Source organism: Lissotriton helveticus, chromosome 5_1 (assembly GCF_964261635.1).
Source record: "Lissotriton helveticus chromosome 5_1, aLisHel1.1, whole genome shotgun sequence".
Classification (NCBI taxonomy): domain Eukaryota; kingdom Metazoa; phylum Chordata; class Amphibia; order Caudata; family Salamandridae; genus Lissotriton; species Lissotriton helveticus.
Window position 1 is genome coordinate 1,978,628,034 of NC_136065.1, and position 15,328 is coordinate 1,978,643,361.

The 15,328-nt window shown below is 45.8% G+C and overlaps 1 protein-coding gene across 2 annotated transcripts; it reads left to right on the plus strand.

The window, feature by feature from the left end:
• The first annotated feature begins 660 nt into the window (after positions 1-660).
• Positions 661-15,023, plus strand: CSF3 (colony stimulating factor 3). 2 transcript variants are annotated; one of them, XM_078641459.1, is made up of 5 exons: positions 661-937; positions 5,362-5,555; positions 8,124-8,231; positions 10,399-10,545; positions 12,042-15,023. In XM_078641459.1, the coding sequence occupies exons 1-5, from the start codon at positions 922-924 to the stop codon at positions 12,198-12,200; spliced, it is 624 nt and encodes a 207-aa protein (XP_078497585.1). In that variant the 5' UTR covers positions 661-921; the 3' UTR covers positions 12,201-15,023. The 2 variants fall into 2 exon arrangements, with proteins under 2 accessions (XP_078497585.1, XP_078497586.1); XM_078641460.1 differs by lacking the exon at positions 661-937 and adding an exon at positions 4,748-4,856.
• The last annotated feature ends 305 nt before the right edge of the window (positions 15,024-15,328 follow it).

The window sequence follows — 15,328 nt, forward strand, 5'->3', positions numbered from 1 at the left end:
GCAGAACTGCTAAAAAGTTGCCAGGTTCCTGAAAACCATAACTACACACTTGTCTCTCACTTGTCCATCCATCACACTGCAACATGGAAACACTCCCCAGACAGGCTAAAAAAAAGGCAGCACGCTTTCAACTACACACCCTGCATTGTGCAGTGTGATCCTCACGCAGGCGAGCACTTCAGCGCCCACATAGGGGCAGTAAGCGCTAATAAATGTTGCAATACTCAAAATACACTGTAGCTTCCGCGTTCCTGGGTCTACAATAACAGGGATTTGGAAGCCGGCGCGTGCTTCCTGAGAATTGCCTCTTTAAAATGCAGGGATTTGGAAGCTGGCGCGCGTTTCCTGAGAATTGCCTCTTTAGGATGTAGAAGTGATCATAAAGTCATCAGCCAAAGGAAGCACTCCACGAACTCGGAAAATGAGCTGTGATGTAACATGACTCAGCCAGAAATTCTCGCGTTTTGTAAAATACCAACTGAGTCGCTTTCGCAGCACAATAGACTGTCTCTGATTGCTTCCTCGTCCGAAGATTGCATCACGGGGTAATTCCCTGAGTCCGGTATAAAGCCTCCATGGTAAACCTCAGGCCTCAGAACACTTCAAAGCACTCAAGCGCCGACTGCCAAAAGGTGCAAAGGCAACAGCGCCTAACTCAGGTAGAAGAAAAAAAGGCACTACTACTGGGACCTACCTCGAGCAGAAAACCGAAGGAAACTACCTCACACAGACGACCAAAACCAGCAGGCCCTACCTCAAATAGAAGGCTGCACCTCACACCCAGGAACTGCAGCAACAGGACATACCATAAGCAGAAGAGAAGAGGGTGCAGCCCTACCTCAGCTGAAGGAGACGAGCAGACCCTTCCTCGGCGAGCTGCTGACCAGCACTGAGCGGCCCTCCATCCCCGTGTGCCCGAGGATGCTAAGCCTTCACAGTGAGTAGCGCCTAGAAGGGTCGGTGTGCTGTGAGAGGGGAGGGGCTGAGGGAACCCCTCTATCAGGTGCTTCAACAGCAGGGGCTGGAAGGTGTCACCAGATCTGGGATGGTCCAATCACTAGTTGCTTGCAACAAGACCACTTAGGAATAAGTCCAATTTCCTATTAAATTGAGAATTTGTGGGAACAGGGAGTTTTTTAGGGAGAACCAAAAAGTTTAAAAAATAATTTTGCATTTTTCTGTTGCAGCAGATCACATTTAAAAAAGTATAACTCTGTGTCATTTGCAGTTTCAAAGAAATAGGCCTTTCCTCGTAAAAGTGCCCATTAGGGAATCTGTGATTTGCAGTACAGGCCACTGTATTTCTCCAAGGGAGGGGGGCAGCATGGCCCCAGGCCCACCAACTGTGCTCTGTTCTCAGTGGAGAAGAACTCCAGTCATCTGGCCTGCTCGTTCAGTGCAGAGAATTCACGACCCGTCCACCCAGGCTGCTCCTTGTCTGCAGGTAGCAGATGTACCGGTTATTCAGGCCTACCATGTTATTGACTGCAAAATACTGGTCATTTCTTCATATTGTCTGTACCTGGAGGGTCTAAGGTCTGATAGTCGAGTAAGATCTTTTTTTTTTTTTAAATCATATGCATTTATAATTAGCTTGGTAATTTACCCTTATTTGTTTTAACAATCATTTTGGGAAATGCATTTGAAGTGACCTTGCCTTGTATGCAGGATTTTAACTTAATATTTGAAAGACCTGCTTTTGCATATTTTCTCAATATTGTCCTGAAATAAGAAAATAGCGGCCAAGTCCAAAGAATGCTGGTTAGATGGCAACCCTGTATCCATTCTGCTACTTCTCTGGGTTACTTAATGCACCAGGCCCATGCTAGTCTGCTATTCATTTGTAGTCGGTCCCATCTACTCTGTTGCTCCTCTGTAGTTACTCAATGAACCAGGCCCCTGCTCGTCTGCTATTTCTCTGCTGTTACAAACACACCAGTCCCATTCAGACTGCTGTTTCTCTACAGATAGGAAATATGCCAGATATATTCTAGTCTGTTATTCCTCTATAGTTAGTACCATCTAGTCTGCTATTTCTCTGTAGTTACTCAATGCATCCGTCCCACACAGTCTGCTGTTCCTCTGTAGTTACTCAATGCATCAGGCTCATCTAGTCTGCTGTTCCTCTGTAGTTACTCAATGCATCAGGCTCATCTAGTCTGCTGTTCCTCTGTAGTTAGTCAATGCATCTGCCCCACGCAGTCTGCTGTTTTTTTGTAGTTACTCAATGCACCAGGCCCATCTAGTCTGCTGTTCCTCTGTAGCTAGTCCCATCTAGTCTGCTGTTCCTCTGTAGCCAGTCCCATCTAGTCTGCTGTTCCTCTGTAGCCAGTCCCATCTAGTCTGCTGTTCCTCTGTAGCCAGTCCCATCTAGTCTGCTGTTCCTCTGAAGCCAGTCATATCTAGTCTGCTGTGCCTCTGTAGTTAGTCAATGCATCAGGCACACTCAGTCTCCTATTCCTCTGTAGTTAGTCAACTCATCTACCCATCTAGTCTGCTGTTCCACTGTATTTACTCAATGCACCAGGCCCATCTAGTCTGCTGTTCCTCAATGCACCAGGCCCTTCTAGTCTGCTGTTCCTCTGTAGTTACTCAATGCACCAGTCCCATCAAGTCTTCTGTTCCTCTGTAGTTAGTCAATGCATCTGCCCCACGCAGTCTGCTGTTTTTTTGTAGTTACTCAATGCACCAGGCCCATCTAGTCTGCTGTTCCTCTGTAGCCAGTCCCATCTAGTCTGCTGTTCCTCTGTAGCCAGTCCCATCTAGTCTGCTGTTCCTCTGAAGCCAGTCATATCTAGTCTGCTGTGCCTCTGTAGTTAGTCAATGCATCAGGCACACTCAGTCTCCTATTCCTCTGTAGTTAATCAACTCATCTACCCATCTAGTCTGCTGTTCCACTGTATTTACTCAATGCACCAGGCCCATCTAGTCTGCTGTTCCTCAATGCACCAGGCCCTTCTAGTCTGCTGTTCCTCTGTAGTTACTCAATGCACCAGTCCCATCAAGTCTTCTGTTCCTCTGTAGTTAGTCAATGCATCAGGCCCATCTAATCTGCTGTTCCTCTGTAGTTAGTCAATGCATCCACCCCACGCAGTCTGCTGTTCCTCTGTAGCCAGTCCCATCTAGTCTGCTATTCCTCTATAGTTAGTCGCATCTAGTCTGCTGTTCCTCTGTCGTTAGTCAATGCATCAGGCACACTCCGTCTCCTATTCCTCTGTAGTTAGTCAACTCATCTACCAATCTAGTCTGCTATTCCTCTGTAGTTAGTCAATGCATCAGGCCCACTCAGTCTGCTGTTCCTCTGTAGTTACTCAATGCATCAGGCTCATCTAGTCTGCTATTCCTCTGTAGTTAGTCAATGCATCAGGCCCACTCAGTCTGCTGTTCCTCGGTAGTTATTCAATGCATTTTCCCATCTAGTATGCTGTTCCTCTGTAGTTATTCAATGCATCTACCCATCTAGTCTGCTGTTCCTCTGTAGTTAGTCAATGCATGAGGCCCATCTAGTCTGCTATCCCTCTGTAGTTAGTCAATGCATCTACCCATCTAGTCTCCTACTCCTCTGTAGTTAGTCACTGCATCATGCCCATCTAGTCTGCTATCCCTCTGTAGTTAGTCAATGCATCTACCCATCTAGTCTGCTATTCCTCTGTAGTTAGTCACTGCATCTACCCATCTAGTCTGCTATTCCTCGGTAGTTAGTCAATGCATCAGGCCCTTCTAGTCTGCTATCCCTCTGTAGATTACACAGTCTGCTATTCCTCTATTGTTAGTCTCATCTAGTGTGCTGTTTCTCATTAGTTAGTCAATGCATTAGGCCAACTATCTGCTATTTATTTTCCATTAACAAGCAAACCAGACACATCCAGTCAACTATTTCTCTGCAGTTAACGAATGCTAAATCTATTTCTCTGCATTTAAGGAACATGGGAGGGCCATTTAGTCTATTCCTCTAAAGTGAACGAAGGTGCCAGGCCCCTCCAGTCTGCAGTTTAGTTAAAGAATGTGCCAGGGCCATCCAGTCAGCTGTTTACTTAAAGAAGGGTTCAGGGCTGCCTCGAAGCATTAAACAAAATATGTGAAAATGGAATCTGTGTAGTACACACTGACGCGTGTGATGGGCAGGAGGCATGTGCCACAGTCAGTAGTGCTACTACAATAAACAAGTGTAAAGGCTAGTGACTCCCCCGTGAATCTCACTGTGGAAGGGGGAAAGGCAGCACGGACAGTGTTAGATAGGAAGGGATCGTGAGATAATGAGGGAAAGGCAAATAAAATCCTACCCAGGACAAAAGGGGACGTGCCATGGGGTAATGAAAGATAAATAAAGGGAGTGAAAGGACATCGAGACCTCAGTGCCCCGTGATTTGAGGATCACCCGTTGTCTCGCAGATTTCAGCAGAGAGCAGTAATACTCCTAAGAGTTGTTTCTAAACTGAGATCCCATGCCCGGACAGGTACTCCGTCAGGGGCCACTTGGCTGGGATCGCAGGCAGATCCGGTTTCAGCGGCGTAGCAAGGGGGTGTGTGGTCCGCCCCAGGCGGCAGGTGTTTTGGCGGCGGCCTCCCTCCCCCCTTACATTCGACCGCCGCAGGCGACAAACGCAGGGGCCGTCACGGGCGCCCAAGGCCTAGCTACGCCACTGTCCTGTTGAGGGCAGGCCCGGGCTCCCAGAAGCGGCGTTTCCTGTTCTGCCGGCTCATGAAAGCCGTAGCCCCGAGCCGCATTCACCGCATTCTTTGCAGAGTTTCCACACGCTGCCTTCAGAGAGGAGGCAGCGGAACACGTGCTTGGGATTGCCTGCCTGTCGGGGAGGGAAAGAGAACAGACAAGTGAGGGCGGCGGAGGCAATGGGGTAAGGTGTCCCGGGGAGAGAAAATGCGGGAAAAAGACAACAGCGAAGGCGCATAGAAAACAGAGCGAGAGAAAATAGTGTTGTTTAGGGGGAAAATAACAAACAGAAATGAAAGGGAGAGAGAAGAGTGAGTGGACGGAGAGAGGGGCGAGACAGATAGCAGAAGGAAAAGAAAGACAGTGGGAAGTGAGACCGAATAAGAAATGCATATACTTGGGAAACGAGGCAGAAAGCAGTCCGAAAAGGATGACAAAAGAGAACGATTAAACAGAGACGGGAGAGTGGAGAAACAGCAAAGCTGATTGGAAAAACAGAATGAGAGAGTGTAAGAAAAGAAAAAATCCTGGATTGAGATAGGAAGTGTCCCACGAAGGAATTGCAGTTGAGATAGAGAAGGGAAGGGTGGGATTGCTGGAACATGGGTGGTGAGGGTTTCTGCAACGTTGTGACTGTCTGGCAGAAAGTGCCTCGAATCCAGAACTCACTTGTGCCCACTCTCTCGCAGATGTGCTGCAGATGTCCTGTCTGTGCCTGCTCTTCCAGTACCTGATTGTGGGGGTGTCCGCAGCCCCCCTGAATGAATTCTCCGGTCAGTACGGCCATCTGTCTGCAGACCAAGCCTTCCAGCAGTTCCTCGCCAACAACCTGGAATTCATCGCCAAGATCAAAGACAAGAGCCAGGGGCTGCGCAACATCTTTGTAAGTATTTGGAACCACAGTAGTTATTGTAATTGTATTTATTTAGCGCTTACTCCCCCTTACAAAGCTTCAAAGCGCTTTTCGGCTAGTAGCACGCTACTCCAGGTCCCAAAAAGGAGGAGAAGGTGAATTAGTATAGGGAAGTGTGTGTGTTAATTTGAGCTACAGACCTGCGAATCAGTTAGTTGGATTGACCAGGATAGTGGAGGATAGAAGAGGAAAGAACCTAGAAAGGGTTATTTGGGAGATCATAATAGTAAGATGAGGCTTGAATGAGTAAAAGGAGAGATGGATCTAAAGAAGATCTAAATATTTTAAAATCATAGTTATTATCAGTGCTTGAAATGGAAAAATAGAAGTACAGGTACTCTGCAACAGAATACCTGCTTGTTTCTAAGAAGTGCTGGTACTCTCCGATTAAAAGTATTACATTTCTCTTGAGACGTGCCAGTACTCTCCCTCTCAAAATAGAAAAGTGCCAGTACACAGTACCGAACAGTACCGGCCCATTTAAAGCACTGGTTATTATACATATATATGTACAAAGAAATACAGATATCCAGATGCATACATATAATCACATTATAAATGTTTACACACACAGGGATATGCTGTACATTTGTGTGTAAGTGTGGTGGTTTTGTAGGGAAGAGCCAACTATTGAGTAGTCCAGGGCTCGAGTAGGGGTACCACGCGGGTGGACGGCATTCCCCCCACTTATTTTACTGGGGGGATGCCACCTCCCCTGCCAAACAGCTGGACTTCACTCTTTGGCCTCTCTGGGACGAGGAGCACCGCACCGTTCGTGACGTCACTTACTGTCGTGGCGTCACTTCCGGTGACAGCGTCCCCCCACTTCTTTTTTTTAGGGCTTGTGCCCTGCATGGATCTTATGTTTGGGGGTAATGAATCCCATAGTTTGGCTGCTTGAACAGAGAAAAATGTACCACCTATGTTTTTATTTCTTACATGGTGGGGTTTAAGGCGAGGTGTGAATCCTCAGCGGAGGTTCCTTTGTTGAATGTATTTACAGTAATAAAAACATAAAAAAACAAGTGCCTCAATGTGACAGAATAAACAGCTGCAAATGAGGGGGGGCAAGATCACAAGGAATAGCAAGGACCCTAAAGCAAAAGGCAGTTCACAACTCCAGCAGACTCTGAAGTTCCATGACCCAAGATCGCTACCTGAGCTTAGAAGGGAGTGCCATGCACCCCAAAGTAAAGGAGAGTCCACAGCTCCAAAGGGAGCCCTAACACAAGACTGCTTCCTGCCTCCAGTGCAAGAGGGTTCCCCAAAACAAAAGGAGTCCCATACTCACAAGGACTCCTCGGAGTTTCAAAGCCAGGGAGCCCCACAGCAAGAGAGGCTCTGCAGTTCCAGAGGGTATTCCAAGGGGGAGTTTACAGTTCCAGGGAAATTTGAAGTGTCCCAAAGAAATGGAGATAGGGTGGCCAGATTTGGAATACAAAAATTCCGGACAGGTCGCAAACATAGAATTAGGACTGCACTTTTGTATCAACCTCGAGGGGGACAGAATGACTTAAATGACAGTGCTCACCAATATAGAAAACACTGGCAATGATGCACTAAGTGGAATTTGATGCCGCTGAAACCTTTTATATGACTTAGCTGCCCACCGAGCATCATCAAGCTATTGATACAAGGTTTTTGGGGAATTATGTGTGTTGGTGTTGCCTGGTCCATACAGTCCTAAATTATTAGAGGTGGACAAACCAGGCAATAATGAGGCAGAGAGTCAAGCCAAAGATCTGGCTTGGTACCAAGACCCAAATTATGGTTCAAGTTAGTAGTTATTTACAACTAAAATGCTGCAATTTGTAATAATCAACATAAAAATATCTTATTTCAGGAACAAATATTAAGTTATCCTTTTTAACTTCAATAAAAAAGAATAGTAGGTAATTAATGATAAGTGTGTGTGACCCCTGCACGTTATAACATTGCAGATGCAGGGTGTTTCAGGCTTTAAAACTGCTAATTAGCTTCATTCAGGAGCTGAAGGGGAGTCCCAGGCTAGTATTTCCTGTGTCTTCATCATGCAGAGGCCATGCTGGATGGGCTGTGCTGCAGCTCAGTGCTGCTTTGCTAACACTACCTTCCCTCTGCTGTTGAGATGCCTTGAGGGACTGCCTAAAAACATGCTGTTACCCCTCTACTTCGATACCGAGTAGCTTATTTAAAAAAAAGTTTTATATAGCGCCAACTGGACCCGAAGGTATCAAAGCACTTTATATGAGCACCAGTTGCGCTACAGGCAGACACATTCATTTTGTGAGGCACGGGGAGATTAAATGATTTGCCCAGAATCACAGGATGTTGAGTGACCCTGCTGAGACTCGAACCCGGTTCCCCAGCTTCAATGTCGATCGCTCTAGCCGCTAGCTGTTAGGCCACGGGTAAAGGATGCCTCAAGTCTTCCTGCACATGAAAGTCACACTGTTGAATATATATTTTGCATTTGTTAGCATTTTATACAGCTTACAGGCATCAGTTCTGTTTTAGGAGACCTGTTCTAATGAGATGATATTCTGTTTTTCGCATCAGTGCCGGGATTTGCTCCTGTGTAAGGAAGAGGAACTGACAGCTCTGAAGGAACAGATGCACCTCGACGCGCCTCCCCTGGACCAGTGCCACAGCAGCAGCTACAACCTGGTGAGAAACAGGACAGACACCCTCACAACCATACTGTGATGCTCAGTGCTTGAAATGAAAAAGTGCAGTGCAGATACCCTGTACCAGAGTGCCTGCTTGTTTGTGAGAATTAAAAGTATTACATCACTCTTGAAAGTACAAGTACTCTCTCTCTCAAAATAAAAAAGTGCCAGTACTCAGTACCGGATGGTACCGGCCCATTTAAACTGGTGATGCTACTGAGGTCATGACCCGTTGTGCTGCTCAGGGGTGCGGTTATCTCACAGCCTGCCAGGCTACTAGTAAACATGCAGCCTCAAAAGTCTATGTGCAACCCCCTTACCCAGTATGTTCAGGGAAGGTCACTGCCCATTGTACCACACAGAGTTCACTGTGGCGACCACACAACACACTGGGAAAGATTCACGAAAGCATTTATGAGTGTGGAAGGTAGTACTTCAGGCATACTCCGCTGCTTACTCCTACATGTGTTTGTGAATCATCCCCAAAACGTCCAGGTCTCTACTGCTAAAAGTGCAAGAGGGCACAGCCCTTTCTATTTATGCGTGAATATTTCCATTTTATTCCAGTTTTAAATATTTCGTGGCCAGTTTCCAAAAGCGTGTAAGAGTACGGAAAAGGGTACAATAGGAGTAGCACTTTACATTCTCCAAAATGCCTTTGTGAATAGGCCCTAATGTGTGACACAGGATGGAGGGCAGTACAGAAGCAATCATGCAGCCCACTGTCCTGGTGGGGGAGACCCGGGTACTCTGGGGTAATAGAGGGTACTTGTGATTCTCCTGCGTGCATGTGTAGTTGCACATAGATTTTTTTTGTGGGGAAATACTATGCAAAGTATTCACTTGGTACTGAAGACATGCAGATTACTAGTGTAACCTGGTTTCACAGAACTCCATTTCTGTCAAGAATGCCATGCGGGCAAAAGAAAAGGGGAAACTCCATAAAATATGTGAAATCCAATAATCGGAAGTAGTACACTAAATTGTACTTTCCTCTTAAAACTTTGCTTTACACACCCCTCCCTCAGATCCTCATCCGCTGACGTTATTGGTCCCCCGTGACTCTCCTGTCTGCTCAGTCGTTGACTTGTGCCATATTCTCCATCTCTGCCCACTGCCTAGCTGCCAGCTCATGCCTTCTGCCCTTGGTGCTTATTGAGAACATTGCAGAGTCTCTGGAGGCACCGATTGGCCTGCCTGTGCTGGCTAGCGCCTCGGCGTCTGAGTTCTTGGCGCTGATCAGGATGCAAACAGAGAGCACAGAGCGACCAAAAGAGCCCTTCCTGTAAACATAGGACAGGGAGCCTATGTAAGCAGGAGGACAGTGAAGAATAACAAGTGAGCTCGCCTGAACACTGGCGCCAAGATGCACATTCCACACTGGGGCTTGGCTGGGCTAGGCATCAAGAGTGGCAGCTTTACACAGTACGGCATGGTTTCACTGCTCCAGAAGGAAGCCACTCACATGCTGCACCTGGGCTGTGTGTGAGAGCATCCTCCACTGTTGCCACCTGGGCTGTGTGAGAGCATCCTCCACTGTTGCCACCTGGGTTGTGTGAGAGCATCCTCCACTGTTGCCACCTGGGCTGTGTGAGAGCATCCTCCACTGTTGCCACCTGGGTTGTGTGAGAGCATCCTCCACTGTTGCCACCTGGGTTGTGTGAGAGCATCCTCCACTGTTGCCACCTGGGCTGTGTGAGAGCATCCTCCACTGTTGCCACCTGGGCTGTGTGAGAGCATCCTCCACTGTTGCCACCTGGGCTGTGTGAGAGCATCCTCCACTGTTGCCACCTGGGCTGTGCGTGAGGGCAGATATCTGCTACTATAGAGAGAGGTGAGGGTGCAGAGGTTTGCAGGTACACTAGCTGGAAGCATGGCTGATTCTAGGGAAATGCGGCAAGGCTTCAATTATCGCTCTACAAAGATGCTCTTCTCAGGGTCTGGAAGGCCTTACCTTTACATCCCAGTAAACCTCATCTGCACTACACTTGCTGGTATCCCCTCAGGAGTGACAGCTATCTCAGTCTTCTCTGCAGAGTGATTTGTAGCACCCTAGAGAGGACACTCGCTTTATATCCTTTCTGCAAGAAAGTATCAGTTAAACCAGTGTTTTGCATTGCAGAGGGTGTGTGAAAAAGTGCCTCAATTTGTTTTTCTGCTTCTAGGAGAATTGTTTCAACCAGGTGCAGAGTGGCCTGCATACCTACCACAGCCGCTTCCCCATCCTGGAGAAGGTCCTGAGCAAAAACACTGTGGCTGTCAGCCGTCTGAGGCGTGACATCGAAGACCTGCAGAGCAACTTCAGACAGCAGGTAAGACATCTTGTAGAACTGGACCTCCATGTCCATAATCTAGGAAGCAATCTCCACCCAGGGGTACATTGCTCCAGGGAGTGGACAGATATCATGCTGACGACCTGTGATGTGACAGCAGACATGGTCCCCATCTGATATTAAAGGTAACTTGGGGTTACCAAGGCTGGACAGGAAAACAAAGTCGGTCCTGGCAAGAATGTTCAAACCAGCCTCATGCTTCAGGAGCTGTGGTTAGAATGGAGACCTGGCGGCCCATGCAGACCTAGAGGTGACCCCCTCAGGCTGCAGCTCATTTTGGCCATGGGGGTCGCAGTGCAGACTTGGGACTTGCCCAATACCATGGAGCAAAAGTGAGGATGGTCAAATGTCAAATTTGGGTTGAGATCAGATGGCAGAGATAAGCTGGCCAAAAGGCAGGGATGAGGCACCTCCAATATCATAGGAAGATTAGAGTCAGAGGGGTGTGGGGTTAGGGACCTCCCACTTATCCAGCATGTCCAGGAAGGCTCACAGCCCATTCTGCTGCACAGAGTTCACTGTGGTGGCCTCACAACACACTGGGGCTGATTCACAAAAGCATTTATGAGTACGGAAAGCAGCACTTAAGCCATACTCGATTACTTACCCCTTCATACACTTCTGACTCTGCCCTGAAACGTCCAACTCTTGACCATTAAAAGGGCAAGAGGGCACAGCCCTTTCTATTTGTGTGCAAATGTTCCCATTTATTTCAATTTAGATGTTTTGTGGCCAGTTCAAAAAGACATGAAGGAGTACACAGGGGTTGAGGCTCCTCCAACACCATTGGAGACACATGAACATTTACTTGAGTCTCTTTCCGGGTCTCCGAGGCCGAGGTTCAGGTTTTGTTTTCTAAACGGTCAGAGATGCACATTGAGGGATGTCTACTTATGTTTTACCTTATTCTTTAGAATCTGAGATCCGTGTGAAATTCTTCAAATGATCAACATCATTATCTTTTGCTTGATTTCTCCATTTGAATTACCCAATGCATTTCGGGTCAGAAACAATGACCCTTCATCAGGGGTCTGTAAGAAATAATACAGGACCATTGCAATCATTTCCGCAATATTCATAATGTAAAAAACATAAATCATATTGGTGGGTAATTCAAATGGAGAAATCAAGCAAAAGATAATGATGTTGATCATTTGAAGAATGTATCATTAAGAAGAATCATTTATGTTTAATCAAAAATAAATCTACTAATCATGGAATACAATTATTGACTCACGATGGATTATTTTGAGAATTATTCAAGTGAAGAAACTTGATAGTTTCAAGTTAAATAGAGCGCACGCCTTAGTGAGAGGATTATTCTTGTCACACGGATCTCAGATTCTATGAAAGACACAGTCAGGCACTGTGCGACAACGTAGCGCTAACAAGAAATTTGTTGAAATTCAGATATATATTGGAAGAAAAAGTGTGCACAGGGATAAAAAACTTTATTACTTTATTCTTTCCCACAGATGGAACACATGAGCATTGTGCCAGTGAACTTCCCTTCGGCAGAAGTCAGCTTCCCCACGCCTTTCCACGAGCAGGCCGGCGGTTACCTCCTCCTGTGCAACCTGCAGCACTCCCTGGAGACCCTGATCCGCGCCCTGCGGCCACTCCTCCGGCCGTAAGCATCTCTCCGGTGCGGTGGACAGATGCTGTGGTCCATGAGGTGTGGGATCCGAAGGGTGTCTGGATACCACTGATCGCCGCCATGATAGTACTCATCATCCACAGGGGGCAGATCTCTATGAGCTCACCCCCTCATGCATTATGTAGTCCACTGTGTGGAACTGAACTGTACGAATCTTTGATTTGACTTACTTTTTTAATGATCTTTATTGTGGTTTCAAACGATACAATCGATAATGGTGCTAAGCATCAAAGTTGATTTGGTTTACATACGAACATTTACTGTTGAGTGGCGCATTGCCATTGAGCAGCAGAGGTCAGCTGCTATGCAGCCAGAGGTGGCAGCTTATACAGATGGGGGCTCCTGTACGGTGCCCACTAAAACAGATAAAATACCACTTAATATTGTGAGACAGATACCACCCCTCACACTCGCACACCGCTCTTTTGTCGCTCTACGGAGAGCTACACTACATTGCTTCCATTGCCTTTTCTTGTGCCCAGTAAATTCCAATGGTCTTTTGGGAGTTCCCTATTTCAGACAGGCCCGTTCTGAAGATTGGAACTTTGGGAGGAACGGGGGTGTCCACTGCACCCACGGGGGCTCCTGAAATTGTCTAGCGAACAAGGAAATGACGTTTAGTGATCAGAATTGTACTTTGTGTGGTCTGTTTGTCAATTTATTGAGCTATTTATTTATATATTCCTTTAGGAAGAGGACCGTGGGACGTTACCACTCCCATTTGTCAGCATCTTAGTGGTTTACAGGATAAGTAACGAAAGGGAACTCTGGGGCATGTTTACAAAGAAATGACACAGCACTGCAAGCAATTCAGCAGTGTCACGCTGCACCATTTAAGAAAATGGTGAATACAGCACATCCCTGTGTTTTCCCTTGCACTAAATAAGCTGCCTAGTGCCAACGCAGACACCCTTGTACTATGTTGCAAGGGTGCCTGCGCTGCAGGAATGATTGTTTATGTGCAGGAAGGGACACCTTCCTGCACATAAATAATTGTTAACGGCGATTTGCTCCTTCTATGTGCGCTGCAGAATGCATTGTAAATATGGAGCAAGGCATTGCGCTGTCAGAGCGTCGTAAAAAGTGACTCTTCGTTGGCACAATGCCCCTAGAAATAGGCCCCTCTGTGCGATATTTAAAAATGTTCGTTGACAGAACATATACAATTATTCAAACTGCTTGAAGATGCGTACATTGAATTACGTTAAGATGAAGTGAGCATATTTACAGAAGAAGTAAGTCACTCCTTCAAGGACCAGGCTACTCCTGTCCTGCTAGGCATTTAAATTCTAATAATTAAGGGAGCTGCTGGAAACCATTGAGTTTCGCAATGTAAAATTCACATAAACATGTATTTGTTTAATGGATTCAAAGTGGAGGAAAGCAGAGGGTTGGTCCTCTAAGGGTGTCCTTTAGGAACCACGTACATAGGGCAGGCGCCCTTGCGCTCTTCCTGCTCTGAAATTCCATATTGTTTTAATTTGACTAACTATGACTTGCGACCACTTCTCAGATATTTCCCCTCTGGCAGCTAAAGGCCCCCATTGTTTTTACACCAAGTAATTTCAGAAGCTTTGCATTTTGAAGTCTAGCGCTAAGGCATCAGATTACAGATTTTTCTGTGTGCTATCTTGGGCAAGTGACCTCTTACACCTGAGTTAAACTAAGTGTCAAGGTGTAAGTGCTGCATTCTTTAAAGGGTCCATTCACTGTTGAGAGATAACAGTGTTTTTTAACCAGTGCTACACAGCAAACAATCACTAACAATAGGCATTCTAGAATATTCCATTGTTTGATGATGTCAGCTTGGGCTTTGAGACCTATGGTGACGTCATTCTCACGATGCCCCTTTAATCTTAGCTGCATGTGTGAAGCACAATTTAGGAATTGTGATAATAATTGCCCATCTGACACAATCTGTTGCCCTGACTCTGGACTTGGATCCTATGTTCCACCACACCTGGGGTTTAACTTTCTGCCTGGTGCTGTAGTCTACTCATAGCCCTGTCCTTATCATTGAAGGGGTCAGACTACGAGCCCCAGAATGCACCTGGCAGATAAGACACAAAAGAGGAGAGCAATGATCCCTTTATTGGTCTACATGTAAATATCTTCCAGCAATTCTACAACATTTTGAGCGAACAGATATATCAGTATTTATTGTTGACTTTTGAATATTTATTTTATTTAAAAACGTGGAATGGATTTTTGAACTATTAACACTGTATATGCTGGTTAGGTACACTGATCGTTGTAATTTATTATTATTATTATTTTATATTTACATATTTTATAGCTAGGGCTGCTCCTTGTGGGTCAATTAAGCACTATCACCCTACCCTAATGTACGACAACGAGGAACCCACAGGAGCAGTCCAACATATTTATATTTTAACTGGTTTTAATATTTTGATGTTATTTTGGGCGGTGGAGGTTTACTGTTTAACTACATGTTTGAACTTTTTCTATGTCCTTTATGTTACTACGATGTCACATGATGCTATTGGTAAACCTGTCTATTTATTGATGCACCTGTGTTGCCTATTTATTTTGCCCGAAGTATTATCTTTAGGGAAAAGAGGAATTGAAACTTGAATAGAGAGTATTGTGTTTTTTATAAGATATTTATAGTATTTTATAGTAAATGTATTTATTGTTATTTATATTTGTGATGCTAAATTGTATTGGTTGGTGGGTTGATATTGTGTAATTTATTATTTATCTTATTACGTACATCTATTTATAAATGTTTCTGTTCTGTGAAACTTTAAATTATGCACCAGCTGTTGTAAAGCGAGTTTCGAATAAATCGTTTCTATAACTAAGTGACTGTTGTTTCATTCAATTTTTAATTGACTTGATAACATTTCTGCCAAATGAGAAGAGAATCTCCTTTTGAACATATCAGAGCCAAATCACTCTACTACAAGCTACTCTGCATTGCCCCTGCACCACCCTAGGCCTCACTTCCAGCCTCGGGCACCACATTCCTCTGACACAACCTCTGCCTTGGACACAAGAACCCTCAGGCCCCCAAGTATCAGAAAGCACATTCCTCTGACACAACCTCTGCCTTAGACACAAGAACCCTCAGGCCCCCAAGTA

Coding starts and splice junctions, on each gene's coding strand:
- CSF3 (XM_078641459.1), top strand. Junction 5,556..8,123: donor AGGGGCTGCGCAACATCTTT/GTAAGTATTTGG, acceptor TTTTCGCATCAG/TGCCGGGATTTGCTCCTGTG. Junction 10,546..12,041: donor AGAGCAACTTCAGACAGCAG/GTAAGACATCTT, acceptor TCTTTCCCACAG/ATGGAACACATGAGCATTGT.